Here is a 20,268-nt window from a genome sequence, read left to right on the forward strand (position 1 = left end):
TTAAATACTTTAATTTTGGTCATACCCATCCCACTACAATGACTTATACTTAGATTGTGAGAACAACAATGCTGGGTCTTAATTGACATAAAACGCAGCAAAGACACGAGTGAAATAACCAATACAAAGACTGAATCCATAAAACTGACTTGAGTAATAGTTATGCTGTGGTTAGCATTCATGTAAAATAAGCGTGGGGCAGCTTATTTTGATAAAACATCCCATAAATTTATTAGCCCTGTGATTTGTGTATGTATAATTATGAATGTATAATTATACGTGAATAATTCTCCAAGCAGTGCTGCGTTTGGGCTAGTGAAGGTCTTGGCAGGATCACTCTCTTTTTCTCTCTCATAGGATATAATCACACCACAGTAAATCTACATTCACTAATGTCTCTGTACACACAGACACACACATAGGGTCTCAGAGCAAGGATAACTCTGGCCGGATGACAGGCAGCGGTGTGGAATGTTCCGGGCTGTAAGGACAGCAGCTCTTTAAGCACCAACATGTGCTTCTGCGGCGAGGCTCCCGAACGCAGATAAAGTAGCCACTTCAAACAAGCCGGAGAAAATTAACTTATCTCTATTCATCTGGGGCCTGGCCCTGTTCTCACACACACACACACACACACACACACACACACACACACACACACACACACACACACACACACACACACACAGGAGAACCATACAGGCACAGACAAGCTTAAAACTACAAGCATGAGATATGGACCCAAGAGTCCTCTAGTTCAAAGACAAGAGAAGCACAAGGGAACTAAAGACAATTTCTCCACACACAGAGGAGAACACATGTGCGTACGCTCTCGCACACGTATGGCCAAAGCCACTTTTGAATCATAAAAACATCAAAACACTACACAAGCACACGCACATTAAATATCAGGAAAAGGAGAAAAGCTTCGGTAAAGAGATCCTGGAAGATCCTTGACCATTTATGTCCTGGAAGACCCTTAACGGTTCACTAATAATAAAACAAATAATTAAATTTGATATACAGTGATTATGATAAGATGAAAATTGTTATACAGTATGTATTGACTAATCAGAATTATGCTAAATATTATGATATAGTATTATACAATATTATACAGTAAATTTATAGTTAATATATTATATGAAGAGTTGGTTCCAAAACCAGATAAATTAAGCCCTATTTAGACGGGATTAGTTTTACAGGAAGAGGTCCTCTGTGTTTTTGGTCCCTTCCGTATCGGCCATGTCTGTGTTTTCCTCTTACGACCTACGCAAAAATTTCAAAGCAATTTACCTACTGTTTACGCCGAACTTAGAGGTCCTATAAGAAATTTAATCCGGTCCGGATGCGAATGTCTGTGTTTGCTAGCAATATCTTTTGAAAATGCTGTTTTTTTCGTGTTCTGCTGTAAGGTCTTACTAATGTGCATATATTATACTTTCTGCGTCCCATTCATTCAGATATGGATGTTTTTTTTCCATTCGGCAGAATAAAATAATCAAGACGAGCCGAATAATATACAGTGTAAAGAATGGCCACTGTATTATCAGTATAAGGTAAAAAAAACTCAACCATTTTGTTCAACTCCAAAATGGTAATGTTAATTAATAAAGATAATAAATTGTTGTTAATCATGACTTCTTAATTTCTTTGGGTTTATTATAAGCAGCCAGTTGTATATAACATGTAGGCTACTTTAGTAGGACTTGTATAATTATTTTGATTTGTTAAAATGTAATTCATAAATTACATGTTCTGTAATAATTTCACATTTAAAGCAAAATATCAAACATTACAAACACATGCATCCAGAGCACTTAAATCTTCTGCAACGCCCAAATGCATGAAACAGACACTCCCATCTCTGGACTGGAAAATCCTGAATTTAATCCTGTCCGAATCGGTACATAAAATCCCAGACGTCGTGGGGAACATGTTGAAATTCAAACTTTGTTTTTGTAAAACGAATCGCGTCCGAATAGTGCTTTATTTTTTTTTGTGCATTCCAATTAATATCAATCAAACTGCAGTTGGTTTGTTTTGATTTAAGCCTTCATAACTAAAAAAATTCAGCTAAGTATCACAATAAAACGCAGTAAGTTATCTGGTTTTGGAACCAAACTCTTCATATACAATTGTACTTTTTTTCATCTTAACCAATAATTGCTTTACATCAAAGTCAAATCAATTTGAAAGCCCATATTTATTTGGTTTTACAAAACCAACAGTCTAAATAGCATTTTAGTTCAGGGATGCTGAACACATGAACTACAGGCTGAATGTGGCCTGTGAATGAGTCCAAACAGACCAGAGAAATGTTTGGAGGGACATTTACATCATTCATTTTTTTTTTCATTTTTCAAACTTGATTTCATGCATCATTGTGTATATATCATACATTTACTATATATATGTACAAATATAAAGCTAATACCTGTGGCAGACTCTGTGCTCTGAACAGCATCATCTGCAGACACCACTGACACACTGTTGACTGGAGTTCCACCTGAGGATGCAACAGTGGATGATGTGCTTCCTCCTTTAGGTGCCATGACAACACTCCTGCAAGACAACAATGGTTCAACATCATCAACGGCCATAGTGTGCACAGCATAATTTTTATCATTGTTTTTTCATTGTTTTTCTTGTGAATGTAAGAAAACAGTTTTTGGTATAATGATGCATTTACTATTACTATAGAAAATATGTACAAAAGTTGTAATTGTTAAAGAGTTTGTAAATCCACAAACATAACTGTATATGTAAGGAATAATTGACGATGGACCGTTGAATTATAAGAAAATAATGCACGCGATGCAAAGCGAAGTGCCGTTACACCCTGGGTGTGCATTATTTTCGAATAATTCACAGGACCGGAGTCAATTATTCCGCTTATACCACGGTTGTCTATTTTTTAAAAATTTGACAAGTTAGATGTGTGGTTTACAAAAAAATAATCAACACCCATGGAATATTTCTCAGCCAATCAGAATAAAGCATTCAACAGTCCCATGGTTTAAGTAAGAAATAATTGATGACAGGTGGTTGAATTATATGAAAATAATGCACAACCAAGGTGGTTACACCGCGTGTGTGATTATTTTCATATAATTCAAAGGACCGGAGTCAATTATTCCGCTTATACCACGGTTACAACAAACATCGTTCTGGTGCCAATTTTTAAGACAAGTTAGGTGTCACACAAAACATTTCTCGGCCAATCAGAATAAAGCATTCAATAGACACGTGGTATAAATGGTAATAATAAACAGCAATATTTGTATATTTATAATAGCAGGGTTTCCCGCAGCACATTTCAGTTAAGGCGGCCCGCCTAAGCTTGGAAACGCTACCGCCTTAACGGCCGAAATAAGAAAGATGTGGTCCGGACCGTCACTGTCTGGATGCGCTTCACACCGCAAGCGTGTACGGGCACCACACAGCTAAAATGAGATAAGACGTGGTCCGTCATGTCTGGAGGATAGCCAGTTGATAAAGCGCGTGCCCGTGACAACTGTAAGTGGACTTGTTTTGGGGTTATTTAAGCCTGTTATTGTATTAGTCTATAGTTCTTGCAATTTTAAAGAAAGTTAGCTGATGATTTTGTTGTTTGAGCAACCTGCTAGCAAGGTTTTACGTGCCTGTTGATTAGATATAATTGCTGAGCGCTCTTGCTCAACTTTATTTATGTGCATTATTTACATGCTACAGTAGTAACACTCCTTTAAGATAATGTAATTAATAATGGGAAATTATCAGTTTTTTGTGCTATCTATCATCGTTCGCCAGACGCTCCACAACATCTCCTTTAGTTTGTGTTTATTAACCCTTTAGTTTCACTTCACCACGGAGCTATTCCCCTTAGAGGTAAAAACATGTAGTTCATTAATAATCTAGTATGTGTTCATTTTTGTCATAGTTTCTTCAAAATTAAGTTTTATCTGAGTTTTTTAAATAAAAATATTTTAATTTTCATCATGACACATGCCCCTTTGATTGCCTTGCCCTCGGCCCCGCTCACCCGCTAACCCTACCACCTTAACTAATAAATTTTCTGAGGGAAACCCTGAATAGTAATAGTAACTAGTAAATACAAATAATTATAGTCTTATCAACACATTAAAAATGCCAGACAGAGACTCCTGTAAAAAAACTATGCGTAATGACACAAACTATTCATTGAATTATAGTTTTGAATTGATTTACTGAAAAAGACAGTGTAATAATGCTTTGTATGCCGATGAAGTTCACTTCAGACACACCATTATTCTCATTATTCTGCAGTACTGCGAGTCATTAACCCTCTGGGGTCCGACCATTTGGGACACTGGCAGAGGTTCTGACATTATCTTACATTTGGTCTTTTTTCAGTTGGTTTAAACATAATAATGGCTAATATCACATAACATTGTATTCAGCACAAACTGTGCTAAAATAATATGTGAGTAACGTGTGTATATGTTTGTATTTTTCAGTAAATGATGCGTGGTGTTGCATCAGTATTGCAAAACTATTAAAATTAATGGACTAATATAAAAAATTAAAAGCCTAAAAAGTCAGCCACTGCAATATTCGTAAAATTGCTGTATATGGCCAAACAACAATTAGAAATATAAAAAGACGAACTATATTATGTTTAGTATAAATATGATAAATCCCTGCTAATATGGCTTTTGTGCCCAAAGGAACAATATACCAACAATGATCATCATTAAATTTTGATTCTGGTCCACTTTGAGCTGTTCCTTTTAGCTGTAATTAACTTGTCTGTAATACGTCTTTGTGAAAATCCCAATGCAGTAAACAGACTAAAGGCTTGCACTCTCTCAACCTAATACACAGAGCTACAGAATCAAGCACTCCGTCAAAAAACCATTAGCTCTTATTCCATCTTCGGCCCCGTAACGATCAGACTGATGATGTTGGCTAAATATGCTGTACGTAATGTGATTTAGCATAAAAAGCCGCTCGGCTCACGCAACACAAGAAACCCATTTACCGTGTTAGTGTAATTAGAGCCCTGTTTCCCTGACATAGAATATTCCATAATGGCAGCATCTATCTTCTAACCAATCAATGGCCTCCCAGCTCCTGTCACTCAGAGCTCTAAACTTTATGATTGATTAAAGCTGGCGGCATGTTGTGCTCCTGGCTCACTAGAAGCTACCGTTTGCCACTGAATAGTGTCACGTCTCAAGATGATATGATAAACTAGCTGTTTTGTGGTTAGGTAAAGACTGCAGGGCTATATTTAAGACCGTACATACAGTACCAGTCAATTATTCAGACACATATGACTGAATCATTGTTTTTTGTATCATAAATCTGAAGGCTTATTCTAAAATGTTTCATATTTGTTTGTAGATAAATATAAATTGGACTTTCTCTGGACCTATGGAAGGAATTTTGCTCATAGTTAAAAGAAGCAGCTCATAGTGATGATGTTTGTAGTGCATTAAACAAAAAACAACATAAAAGCACATAGAAATTAATCCACACAAATGATGTGCTTTAATTCATAAACAAAAATTGACTAGGTGCACAAGATTGTAAGCTTCTGGAATGCCAGTGTGTGCAAACTTATTTTTTGGTCATATAACACTGTACGATAAAAGGGGAATTTTGAGAGGCAAATATGAATGTATTTTAGATGAAACAGAAAAAAATGGTCTATCAGAGACAAAAGAGAAAATCTTTACATTACCCGTTATCTTATTGGGCTACTTTATCTCAATACAACGCCAAAAAATGCTTTCATTCTTGCCCGTACAGTAGTGTGAGTAGATGCAATAAAAAAACAAGCGGTGGCACAGCTTTCAAAGTATACTTGACCGCAGAAATGTGTGGATGGCTGTGTTCATCACATATACAGCTACATATGCGACACATACAGTGGGGAAAATAAGTATTTGACTCATCAGCATTTTTATCATTAAGGAGATTTCTAAGTGGGCTATTGATACAAAATTTCCACCAGATGTAGCCATCAAGCCAAATATTGAATTCATACAAAGAAATTTAAGTAGACATTTAAGTATACAAGTTGAGTCACAATAAATAAAGTGAAATACTTACTTTCCCCACTGTATGCAAAGTTTAGAACAAACAACAAGTAAAGAACAGGAATTAAACATTATGGTGAAGGAAATGCTCCTTAGCTTTCTGTTCTTGGAAGAAAATGAAAATACAAAAGAAAAAACAATGGTGTGTTTAAATGCTGTCTATTGCTATTGTGTATGTTGTTTATAATGGAGTGTCCTTTTCTTGCGCACATGCTGTTGTAAGCGCACCATCCACACGGTCTCAAATTGGGCTGCACAAGAATGGGGTAGCAAAGTGTTTATGCACACATCAGCTACAACCAGAAATCCAACATGGTGCCCATCTGCAACTAATTTGCACTGATTCCTAAAAATAATTTCCCCTCTATCGAACCTTTATCAGTGAAATCTCATTAAATTCTGATTTGAAAATGGCACATCACTGAAACTAAAACCTGGTTCCTGTAAAGGTTGTAATAAAGCACCATGCCCCAGATGAGCACAGATAACATTGAATACTCATTTTGTGTTCCTAAAAAACAACAGTGAACAGGTTTATAAAAAAATGATAGGACTTTTTGAAAAGGGAGTGTTTTGTTTAATAAATGACCAGAGAGTAAATGGAAAGCAGCCAAGAAGTGCTGTGCTCCTTCAATCCAATATCATCCCAGGTGGCTACCTCATGAAGTTGGAAAAAAATAACTATATTGAGCAGCTATCAAAAAAGTTACGTATCTACTATTATTTTAAAATGTAAAAACAGAAATATAAAAGAATGAATGTCTAAATGTTTCAGTGGTACAGTAATGCTGTAGACGATTTTCTTAAAACAACATAAATCTAAAGAAGTGCATGAAACAGTTTGATGTAAACCAGAGAAGAAACATTAAAAAGCCATGAAAAGTAGCCATGGTAATACTTCCCTAACCACATAAGTTGCTTTGAAAACTACAGAAGACGGCATATTTTAGTGCTTGTATCATGACATCACCGATCTCTTGAAGTAAAAAAGGAAACAGCTGATATCAGCTGAGAGCAATGACAGAGTTCTGGCCTTTCACAGTGGCCAGTGTTGAGTTTATCAGTGCTGACAGAGGAGGTAATGCTACACACTCACCAGCTCCTCTCCAAAATACATCCAGAGAGACGCTGCAGACATAGGAGTCACACTAATGTCAGATAAGAGCAGTCAGGGACAGACTATGTGGAACGCTGCGGGAGGTTGTCATGTGAATAATGCAGGACTCCTCACATAGGGATAATTGCGATTACAAAACGATAACTTCTAATCCTTGATTCTGAAATCATTGTAAAATTATACACCAGCAGCCGGCTATACATCTGACTGCATTACATCAGTATTACTGCACCGCTGTGTGTATAGTGTGTTTTACGTCATGCCTAATAAAACACTGCTTCTTGGGGCTTGTGTATTTAAAGGCATCATCCAGCACAGCTTTCTGAAGTAGACTTTTATATTATGCATTTGGCAGACGCCTTTATCCAAAGCATATTGAGGGCATTTAAGCAACAGTAGTATACATTTTATCAGTATGCGTGTTTACTGGGATTTAAACTAATGAACTTTGCGTTGCTAACATAATGGTCTCTCAGTTGAGCTAAAATTCTGTAGAAATTACAGTGTTACTTGCAACTGGTTGCCAGTAACTTACTGTAGATTTAAATTTATGTTATTTACTGGCAAGAGTTAAATAGATATTTAATATTAACAACTCTTTATCTTTACAGAATAAAACTATACAATAACAGCCATATGCAAAGCATTCCCAAACGGAGGCTCGCGCTGTGGAGCCAGACGAAAGTATACAAGGCTTCAGGTAACATACACTGTAAAACCTAAAAGTTAAGTCAACTCAAACCAACAAAAAAAAAACATAATTTCCTCAAAAAACATAATTTCTTCTGCATTAGTTTTAAAACACATACATTTGAGTACTGTGAACTTAAACAAATTGAGTCATATGCAGTTATGCACTTATATTTATTCACACTACTTAAATATAAGTGCATAATTGCACATGACTCAAGTTCACAGTATTTAAATTTATACGTTTTAAAACTTAAATGGCCTAATGCAACCGGTTTACTCAAAAGGTTTGAGTTAAAGGAATATTCAATTTTCTTAAAAGAAAAATCCAGATAATTTACTCACCACCATGTCATCCAAAATGTTGATGTCTTTCTATGTTCAGTCGAGAAGAAATTATGTTTTTTGAGGAAAACACTGCAGGATTTTTCTCATTTTAATGGACTTTAATAGAGCCCAACATTTAATACTTAACTCAACACTTAACAGTTTTTTTAAACGGAGTTTCAAAGGACTATATACGATCCCAAACGAGGCATAAGGGTCTTATCTAGCGAAACGATTGTCATTTTTGACAAGAAAAATAAAAAAATATCCACTTTTAAACCACAACTTCTCGTCTAGATCCGGTCGTGATGTGCCAGCGTGACCCCACGCAATACGTCATGACGTCAAGAGGACGAACGCGAAACTCCGCCCCAGTGTTTACAAATGTGTTGAAAGAGGACCGTTCCTATGTTGTATGTCAACTGATACTAATTAATGTCTTTGTGTCAGTTTATTGTTTAAAGTGGTCCGCAAATTTGCGTTTTATATATGTAACACGTGACCTCCCTACGTCACTACGCATTTACGTTGGGTCGCGCTGGACCGGATCTAGACGAGAAGTTGTGGTTTAAAAGTGGATATTTTTTATTTTTCTTGTCAAAAATGACAATCGTTTCGCTAGATAAGACCCTTATGCCTTGTTTGGGATTGTTAATAGTCCTTTGAAACAACGTTGAAAAAAACTGTTAAGAGTTGAGTTAAGTATTAAATGTTGGGCTCTAATAAAGTCCATTAAAATGAGAAAAATCCTGCAATGTTTTTACTCAAAAAACATAATTTCTTCTTGACTGAACAAAAAAAGACATCAACATTTTGGATGACATGGTGGTGAGTAAATTATCTGGATTTTTCTTTTAAGAAAATTGAATATTCCTTTAAGTTAACTGTTAGGTTTTACAGTGTACAGGCACAAGACTACGTTGTGCATGCGTCGAACCGTGCGACACACACACACTCCAAACCGAGACAAGCAAACCAAACGGTTTGAATGTTTTTTCATGTACCGTGCCACCCCTAATCACCACTGACCAATCAGAATCAAGTATTGCCAAGTAATAAACCACAGTAAGAGACCGGCATGAATTCATGAATGGTGCAGCATTCTCTGCAAAAGACTACACACAAAAAACATGGTAAAATAGTGTAAATATATGATCATGAGTCTGATACAGTACACTAAAATAGAGAAAAATGCATGATGTGCCCTTACTCACAAAAGTTGCATAATACCAGCCAATCAGATTAGTGCTAACTCCACCAAGAAAGTATTTTCCCAGACGACAAATATGTTAATGATGTGCCATCGCATGCCAAAACTAATTTCTTACTAATCTGCAAATGTTACGTCCAACAAAAGTTATTTGCAAAGAACCTTCTCTGTTGATGTTAGAAGTTTAGTTCTTTCCATAATGCAGACCACGCTAAAACTTTTGATCAAAAGTAACATAGCATCACTCACAGGCATCAGTGTTTACAGTACCTGTGCAACAACTTTCCTACCTCAACAGCTCTATTAAAGCTCATATCTTTACACTCTCAAGTGCATGTTTAGCACTGACCGGTTGTGGAGGGTGGGGTGGACAGCTGCTGATGAAGGTGGGGGTGAGCGTCCATCTGCTCAAAGGTGCAGGATTTAAATTATTCAGCACACCATTAGCCACACTTAGCCCCAGCCCACTACCGCTGTCAATTAATCAAGGCTGGCAGGTGTAGACCGGAGGAGCAGAGGCCAGTGCCGACCAGCGTCCATGGAGTTCGAATTCCAGACACTGAATTATTTAGCAGTTTTAACTAACACTCCCGGAGACGACATGTAAACAGCATGTTTCCCGTAATCTGCTCGAATCCGAGATCGAGAGCGAGAAAGCGTGCAGGAGAAATTGATCTCATAGGAGATGGATCCATATCTAATGTCTGAACAAAAATATAGTCTTTCCAATTACAAAAAAACCATGCATGATTAAACTATTACTTAGAAGATAAATTTGGTTTAACCAAATGAAAATAAGTTTAAACATGCAGTAAAATTAGCAAAAAAGCATAAATAAATTTGACCTGATTTTGAAACATTTTACACCCATTAAATATAATTTTCATTTTGCAATCTGCAAAAGTAATGCATTAGTAATATTTTTTAGTTTTTCAAAAAATCCACTGCTAATGCCAATATGTGATGCTATGGTAAAATATGTCCCTTTGATTAATATTTACATAGACCTTGTGCTTCAGTAATGACATATACCGTATTTGCTGTAAGTTAGTATTACATTGGATCCCAATTGGATTTTTCCATAGGCTTTCTAGAATTATCGCAAACATAAGCTCTGTGATCAACAAAACTTCATGATACACACGTTTCATTCACCAAAAAAAATCTTCACGAATTAACACTATACTCTAAAAAGAATACTAGGTTATTTTCAACCCAGTGTTAGGCCGAAAAGGGACGAGCCCGGCCGGTGGCTTAAATTAACTATTATATTTATATTTATGCATTTGGCAGATGCTTTTATCCAAAGGGACTTACAGTGCATTACAAGCCATACATTTTATTTGACCCAAACAATGGGTTAATACAACCTAGAATTTGGGTTGAAACAACCCAGAATAGGTTCAATTACAACCCAACAGCCTGGGGCTCGTCCCTTTTGACCCAACACTGGGTTGAAAATAACTTTAAGATGTAAAATAAATCTTTGGTGTCCCCAAAGTACGTATGTGAGGTTTTAGCCCAAAAGACTATATAGAAAATGTATTATAGCATGTTAAATTTGCCACTTTGTAGGTCTGAGCAAAAATGTGCCATTTTTGGGTGTGTCATTTTAAATGCAAATGAGCTGATAAAATGCAAACATTAATCTCCAGAGGTGGAAAAAGTACTAAAATATTGTACTCAAGTAAAAGTAAAGTTACTTTAATAATATTTTACTTAAGTAAAAGTAAAAAGTAAGTCATTTTAACTTTACTCAGAGTAAAAGTTACTTTTTTTACAGCGGGGAGAGGTGGAGGATTCTAGTATAGTTCAAAAACGACAAGGGAATATACATCTCAAACTAGTTGTTTTTAATTGTAGGAACATCTTTACAATTAAAGTGCAATAACAAAAAGTTAATAAAATAAAAAGCTTTTTTAAAGTAAGAAACATTTATGGAATTGTTTAATGATTTTTACATGTGAGTTATGCACTTTTGAAGGTGGTCAGCAGCTTGTAAATACAATCACTATAGTAAGGTTGTAATTGATGTATTGCTGGTAACATACATTATTTAATTAAACTATATATCTAGTTTAAATGAGCATATAATGAGATGAGTGCCATGTCTATATACATTTGACACGTTTATTATCTTCTTACTTCCCTGACCTGGGTACCTGATGTCACCTTTATTCTTCTCTCTCTCTCTCTCTCTCTCTCTCTCTCTCTCTCGCGAGGTCTCTTTCTCTCTTGCTCTCTCTCTCTCTTGCTCTCTCTCTACAATGTCTAATGACCTGCGCATTCTCGAGGACGTTTCGAAGTTCTGTTTGACTTGACGCGAAGCTGCTAGACCTCGGAAGATAATGCGCATGGTATTAAAAACACGTCGTGCAATTTCGTACTTAAGAGCATGAATCCTACCTTTCATAGAAATGAAACACTCGCGTCGCGTCAGTGGTCGCTTAAATATGACCATGAGTTTCTTTCATAAGATTTGAACTGAGGCGGGTCTGCATTAGCGCGCGCCTGTCTCGTCCGTCTCCATGGTTCTTTTTGCGCGTTCCCCGGGCCCCGCCCATTTACATCCGTTTCGCGTCTTTATCACTTTGCTTTTTATAATTTTTTTTACTCAGTAACGAATATGATTTAAAATGTAGCGAAGTACAATACTTTAAATAAAACATACTTAAGTAAAAGTAAAGATTTTAAAAACTACTCAAAAAAGTAAAAATACACAAAAAAACTACTCAATTACAGTAACGTGAGTAAATGTAATTCGTTACTTTCCACCTCTGTTAATCACCATAAGGGGGTTTGTTGAAATTGAAACTCAATCGTGCTGTCAATTATTTTCTCTCTCTCTCTCTCTCTCTGCACTAAATAGCAGTGCCATGGTTGGATAGTTGCAGATTAAGGGGTGGTATTATTATAATAAGATCCACTTCTGACATCATAAGGGGAGCCAAATTTCAATTACTTATTTTTTTCACATGCTTGCAGAGAATTGTTCACCAAAACTAAGATACTGGGTTGTTCTTTTTCATATTTTCAAGGTTGATAGAAGCACTGGGGACCCAATTATAGCACCTAAACATGGAAAAAGTCCGATTTTCATGATACTGTATGTCCCCTTTAAGAAATGTTCAACATGTAAAAGCTTTAAAAACTCAAATATGGTTTTACTGGTGTGTTTTTTTTTGTCATAAAAAATTTAAATATCCTGAACTTGTGTCAATTATAGACCTTATTGCAGGAATTTAATCAAAAATCCTTAAAAAAAACTGACTTCGGGATAAGGAAAACTGGAAGTGCTAAATGCTAACTAGGGTTGTCACAATGATTAAATAATCGGCTCATTGCGATTGTTTGACCTCATCGTGATGATTTCAGATCACCGCAATGATTGCACATCTCTCTAAAAAACACAAGGGGGAGCTGCAGCGCTTGTAAAAATGAGACAGTATCTAATGAAGCTCCTTGACTGACAATGTTACGCGATACATTGCAAAGCCAATTGATACAGTAGAAAAACAGCACTTGCAGAAATGCTGCAAAACTTTAATGAGTAGTATTAATTGCCAGGTAAAACATGCATTTCCAAAACAGGAATTCCAAATTTTTTTCAGTTTTTGAAAGATATATTCATTAAATAATTACTTTTAAATGTATTATGTGTGTTCATATTTACTGCCGGGTAAACCTTGCAAAAGATTTAATTTAAATAATCACAACAATGTGTGAAAGTTATTTCATAAGCAAACAAAAAAATCTATGAGAATTAAACATCGAAGCCATAAAACAGGCAATTAATTGTCATAGTCGTCAAATCCCTAAAACAGGTAATTAACTGTCTTAATCGTCACAATTTATAAGACAATTAACCGTCAGCCAAATTTCATAATTGTGACAGCCCTAATGCAAACTAATTTCTAGGTTTAGGCCTAAAAACTACATTATGACTGCAGCGCTCATTCTGTACCACAAAAATTGCACTAATGTTACTGCATTTATTTGCGTGAGAACATCCCATTTTCAGAAAAAAAAAGATTCACTCCGTATTTGTATCTCTGGTCTTTCAAACATTTGTTGGTGTAATCCAAACCCTTTCTGCACCCATATTTATTTATTTGTTCAAGTGTAAATCAAAATTGGTCTAACACATCATTATGACACACTTCACCAGTCTCTGGATCCTATCAGCAAATATTTGCAGTATGTCAAAACAACAGTGGTGCAGACAAATGGCGAAATCAGGATGTTGTTGATAGTAAATAAATTTAACGTCTGTTTTCCCCTTGACCCCAAGCTTGTTTTATCCGAGAGACACAGTTATTCTTTTCCATATATAACCATCGTAAATCGCCTGGGATTCAATCATACGATCCCATGTGCTCTGACACACTCTGCTAAGTGCGTGTGCACAAATTCTTGCTGGAACATACTGTATATACAGGAAGTCCTGTGTGAACAGGGTTCAATGCAGAAAGACCATTCAACACATGACCATAAGAAACATGTCTGCAGTCAAAAGAATATTAGTCAAATTCTCAAAATACTTCAAACGAGCTTCAATTTTACTGAAGACGACTTAAGAGAGCAAGAGAGAAGAACACAAGTGTGTGTCGAAAAGGGTGAGTGTGTAAGAGGAATTGGGGAACGGCAGACTCGGAGAAGTCGTCATCCAGATAACTCTGCAGCACTCCACGAGGATCCTGAGATAAGAATTCCCTCTTGCATACATGCACTGTGGCATTCTTAAAAAAGATGTTAAATAATGCCATAGAAGAACCATTTTTGGTTCCATAAAGAAACCTTTAACATCCGCAGAACCTTTCTGTTTCAGAAAAGGTTCACTGCAGTAAGAAAGGATCTTCAAACTATAAAACATTAAGAAAGTAATGGTTCTTTTGACAACCTTTGACTGAAAGGTTCTTTGCGGAAGGACGTATGATTGTTTTCAACAACAATCAATAACTTTTTGTAGCATATTTTTTAAGAGATTTATTTAAATCCAAATTTCTTGCATATTTATTATGCCTGTAGGTTTAAAAACCTAACATAATTTGAAACACTACATGGAAAGTGTATACTTTTGTCACAGAATCATTTGAAATGAACCAGTAAAGGCAACAAAGGTCAGTAGCATTGAGAACTTGACTAACCCATAAAATACCATTCATAAACAAGTTATCTGTCATCAAAGTACTGTACTAACAAAGACTTTCAGCAGACTCTAGATAACACTTGATACACAGTGATCTAAGGACCATCTCCACCCAACACATTCTAATCCCACCCATACTAAGTGTGGGAACCAGAGCCTGACAGTTCTATTGATAAGTCACAATCTATCACAATCTATTGACATTATAAAAAAAAACGCCAATGGAAACATGTCACAAAAACGTTTTTACGCTTACATAAGGTGGTTTTCAGGCAATTCGGAAAAGGTGTATTTTGTAAAACTGCAATAGAAACAGTTTATTCACATTTTCAGGTCACCTGATGCAAGTAAAGCCCTTTTCACACAGACATTCCGTAAAATACACGGGAAAGGCATCCGGGATTTTTCCGGGATCCTTAGATTTTTTGTTCATTCAACTGCCATGATTACTCGGCATCTGATGGTCCCGGAAAGACACGTGACCTTTTGAAAGTCCCGCCCTCTCTTCTACGCAGCGTCTGAAGTTTGCATATTATATATTATTTCTCTCTCCAAGAACCACTCGCGTGCATTTGTGTTTATGATAAGATTATAAAGGAGCGCGTGACGCGCCGTTCTAATGCTGGTGAATGATCTCAGCTTCAGAGTGGATATTTGACGAGCTCCCTGATCTCTGCTTTAATACAGTTTTCAGACATTTCTCATCGTGATTGTTTATATGCATTTAAAACCCGCATTTTGAGGAGCTGAACGATATATCTTGTTGGGATGACATGCGGGTATTTTCGTTTATTATAGCTCAAATGAGCACGTGACGCGATATTCTTTTATGCTGCTGAATGATCTCCGTTTCAACGCAGTACGTAACGAGCTAACTTACCTAATATCTGCTTTAGTCCAGTTTGCTGACATTTCTCGTCGTGAATGTTGTAAATCCCTCATTTTAAAGACTTGAACCAACTTCATGTTGCCATGACACGCACGTCCTCACTACGGCACGTGCGTCATTGTTTATGCGTCTCATTTATAATTTCCTGATAACTGCATCAATATAGTTTGCAACATTTCTCGTGGTGAATGTTTATATGCATGTTATCTCTCGTTTTAAGGAGCTGAACCATAACTTTTGTTGTGATGACGCTTGTCTGGCAATTTTACGGGTATTTTCTGGGACCAAAGGTCTGTGTGAAGCCCTTTTAAGTCACATAACTAATATTTGAAAATAAAGCGTTGTAATAAACCTCCCAGAAACAACTTAATATGTGTCTGCTTAAAAGTATAGTGCATTCACACCAGCGGCAGTAGAGGTGGCAAAAACATGCTATTCACGCGTAGTTTGACGCTTGAACATTTGAATTTACTCGCTGCATTCGCACGTGAATGTCGTGTGTGAAATTTTTGTCATTCGAGACATTCACGCAGAAATTCGCGTCATGGGAGGGGCTTCTGCGACTCCGCTGAGACTCGTTTCCTGTAATTACGTCACTTCTACTGCGAGGTCCTGATTGGTTAGCATGGCGCGGAAATCCGCCGAAGTTCGGATTCATCAACTTGTGCGTTTCCCGCGGCAACGCTCAATTTGCGCGGAACGCGCCATCCGTGCCGCCCCTACTGCGCCGCAGGATGCCTAATTGCATTTTTTGCATTGACTTAACATGTAAATCACTCATGCCGCCTCTACCGCGTCTGGTGTGAACCCTGCATAAAAGGCTTTCCTTGCAAATAATGTTTAAATAACACTCCATCTCTAGATTTAATTTTTTTTACTATTACCTCCAAGAAACACCTATTTGTTGCCGTTCCTAAGTATATAAGGGGCTTTCTTTAGCATTAAAGGGATAGTTCTCCTAAAAATAAAATTTACTCACCCTCATGTTGTTACAAACCTGTATGAATTTTTTTGTTCTGATGAACACAAATAAAGATATTTTGAGAAATATGTAACCATGTTTATGGACCCCATTTACTTCCATAGTGTTCTTTTTTCCTACTATAGAAGTTAATGGGGTCCACAAATGGTTTGATTACAAACATTTCTCAAAATACCTTCCTTTGTGTTCATCAGAACAATGCAATTTATAGAGGTTTGTAACAACATGAGGGCGAGTAAATAATGACACAATTTTCATTTCTTTAATATTTGGATAATGCTTTTACGTATCCTTCGGTTAGGAATAATGCGTAGTGTGGTGGATGTGATATTAGTAAACCTACCAACATCAGTCGACGTGATGTTTGAAATTACTTATCGCGAGAGGTAAAACTAAGTTTTAGTCGCATATCATAATGGAAACGCTGTCATTTCGCAATAGTATTTTGTCAACAAATCTGCAATGGAAACACAGTTTTTGTCAAGGATGAACCTTTACAACTGTTGTAAAGTAACAGCAAAGGGATTTTTAAAAGAACGCAGACTGACTGAAGACCTGATAGAAGACCAAGTCTTTCAAAGAGCAGCGGTAAAAGTGTACCCATAATGTTTCTGCAGAGAAGAGCTGCAGCACTGAGCTCATCTTCTGCAGGAGCCAGTGTAATCCCTGCTCTGATACCAGGAGCAGCGTGATACCTGATGGAGCATTCCTCAGATAAAACAGCAGGCTAGATCAGAGGGATGTCTCGCAGATGCCCGAAGGGGAGAGGAAGAAGAAGAGATGTCAGGAGCAGAAGGTAAACAAAGAGAAGATGGCATGACATACTGCCTTCAATTTCCAACACAAAAGTCAAATTATCTCCTCTTCTTTATTTTTCCCTCTCTCCACTTTTTTCTAACAATCCCTCTTTGGTAATGCCAGACCGATGCACAGACAATGCAGCAAATAGAAAACAGACATTGCAGACGTTCGCCAACACATAGCTATGGATCTTGTTTCCCAAAGCGCCCCAGCATTCTATTGAAGCAGCAGTCATGTTACGGTCTTTTAAAATCAGACAGTAATGTTAAGGAGATGCTCAAAAAAAATTACACAAATAAGTCAAAGAGGCCTGTGAATATTGACTTGATATTGAATTGAATCAGTATCACTGTAATAAAAACACTACCTTTTTAACGTTCCACATATTAAACGATTGGACATATTTTTTGTGATTAATAATAATTTTGTGCAAAAAAGCATTACAGAAACATGTGACCCTGTCTGAGCAATCCAAGCTAAAGTCTCAAAATCTAATAATGAGATTATGAGCATCAAAGTTTGATTTTTAATCAATGATTATTGATTTCATTCATTGCCACGACCTTACTATTAAAGATATCAGGGTTATATTTTCACACAATGTTCTTTAAATTAGGATGATTTTATGTAGTATATCACAAAAAATGACTTTAGCTGGGTTATCACAGACAGGGTGACACATATTTTAAATTGGAAGCCTATCATTAATCCTATTAAAAGATTGTTTAATTTGTGTTAATAGTTTAACTTTTAAAAATGTTGTTTATAAATGCGACAATTATAAAAGGGAAAACAGGGGCGAAAGAACCGAGGGACGAAAGTAACAAAGCGATTTTCTCAGAGCCCTGATTGCGTCTTATCTTTTTGTGCGTGTAGGTCCAAAAAGGTGTTTTCAGCCATGATAAGTATATTCCTAAAGCGGTTAATTTTTCTTATAACGCGTTCTGTTTCCAGTTTCATGTGTAAAGATACTGATTAATCTACAGGTTATTTAACACATCCCGAATCCTTGACTTCTCAGAGTTTTTCAAAATAAAAGTTAATCGGGTATAAATGTCAGGAGTTCCTGTCGGACGAAAGTACTTTTGTCCGGCTTCCTATACTGTTGCATTAATTTTAAAATGTTCATACTGTTGAAAAATAATTTATTCTCAACAATTCAAGTTTGTAATGTCGGGTTGCTTTTGAAACATTTGATAAAACTGAAATTTAAAATGTAATTTCAATATTTTTGTTTGCAAATATTAATGACAAATTATGTTTGCAGTTGCATATAAACAAGGTCGTAGTCATGTATATTTACTAAAAACAAGTGTAACACAAAAATATATCTTGCTCATTCCTAATACAAACACTACGCCAAATACACCAAATATTGGTGAAGTATATTGGTCAATTAATGGTCACGTGAATGCATATGGTTGTGTCCTGAGGCTTGTTTTTTGTAAGGTTGTTTGTTTGTGTGCAGCACACTTCCCCAGCAGAAGACAGGTGCTCCATGGGGATGTCCATCATAAAACGGCATCACAGACTGCTTTTATAGTAGACTCTAATAGACAACTTTTTTGCGTGAGGGAAAAAATTGTGTCGAGACAGCAACTGCTATATACAAAGACATACGGTATTTGGTATTTTTACATATTACCTGTTCTCTTCAGACATAAAACGAGTAGGCAATAAAACCCAGTAACACCTCCTGTTTAATCCAACCAGCTCTTCCCTTAACTGCTGCTAAAATCCTGATTTATAAAACGTGACATCGTCTGACAAAATCACCATACATTTACATTGAAGCCTTATTGCTGTTGCTCTTCTTATCAATGTGCTGTTGTGTTATGAGCGCTTTTTTATTTTAAATGCGATTAATAGATTTATTGTATATCGTATATAGCGCAGACAATTTGGTGCAAATCATAGACTGTAAAAAAAGATGGACGACGCGACGTCGCTTGCTTCCATTGTAATGAATTGAAGGCAAAATGTCCGACCGTGGGCGCTGCCATGTTACACAAAAACATCAGTTTGGAGCCAGAGCATGCGCAGAAGGAATCGTCCGTGGAGCCTCGAGGCAGAGCCGCGGTATCAAACTTCAGCTCGCGCACCAAGTTCAACCATGCCCCTTGAACGTCTCATTCGACTGTCTCGCTAAAAAAAGGTAAGTTAAATACAATTAATTTTGTCCGTGTAAAATAAATTGAAAATTAATCATTGTTATATCTTCAATCTTCCCTCGAAGCTCCAAGGGTCCGCTCAGAGAAGCTGTCAATCACAAATGTCAATCATAACGACACGCCCCATTTCTATAGCATCAAATTACTATATAAAATGAAAAAAAATCACAAAAATTAACAATTGAACATATATCAGTGTGATGACAACTACCTTAAAGGATCAAAACCATTTCTCGGAAAATTGTATTGAAAGTGTCATTTATTTTTTTTATTTTGACTATTTCGTTAGAATGGAGAGGGCGCGGTTTATGACTTGTACTGCAGCCAGCCACCAGGGGGCAATCAAAGAGTAAGCAGCTTCACTTTTCAAGATGTATGAAGCACACCTGATGCAAATTCATACATGTGAGAGAATACACTGTTGCTGTTAAGCAGACTTACGACTACAGAACACGTGCGCGGGCATACCGCATCATAGGGATGGAGAAAGCATGCACAGAGACTCACACCAAAAGAATGTGTGTGTGTGAGAAACACTACTGCTAACCTTAAGTCATGATAAACTCAAACCGCTGTCTTCTCTGTCAGTAACATCCTTGACTGTTGACATTTCACGCAAAAGGGAGAGTACACGGAGATCGCACATTAAAAACACTGCCACCTTTTAACTGTCATGTGAGAGAGAGGTGAGCGCTGTTCGAGGTGCTGCACGCAACATGAGGGAGAGAGGGGAGGGAGGCGCGCTAAAGTGCTCGCAACAATGAATTAAGCAGTTTTAAATAGTAAAATAAAAATGTAAATGGGAATCAAAAAAAAAATCTATTCAAGGCGGTCGGTGTTGATTCTGTGATGGGCCGCCACAAAAAA

The 20,268-nt window shown here is 36.7% G+C and overlaps 1 protein-coding gene across 1 annotated transcript in view; it reads right to left on the reverse strand.

Annotated features, from left to right (window-relative positions):
• The window catches only part of lrba (LPS-responsive vesicle trafficking, beach and anchor containing), a 399,709-nt gene that overhangs the window by 208,369 nt on the left and 171,072 nt on the right, over positions 1-20,268 (reverse strand). The window contains exon 30 of the mRNA XM_073864338.1: positions 2,438-2,565. Coding sequence (XP_073720439.1) covers positions 2,438-2,565 — 128 coding nt within the window. The remainder of the gene's footprint in view (positions 1-2,437; positions 2,566-20,268) is intronic.

Source organism: Misgurnus anguillicaudatus, chromosome 3 (genome assembly GCF_027580225.2).
Source record: "Misgurnus anguillicaudatus chromosome 3, ASM2758022v2, whole genome shotgun sequence".
NCBI lineage: Eukaryota > Metazoa > Chordata > Actinopteri > Cypriniformes > Cobitidae > Misgurnus > Misgurnus anguillicaudatus.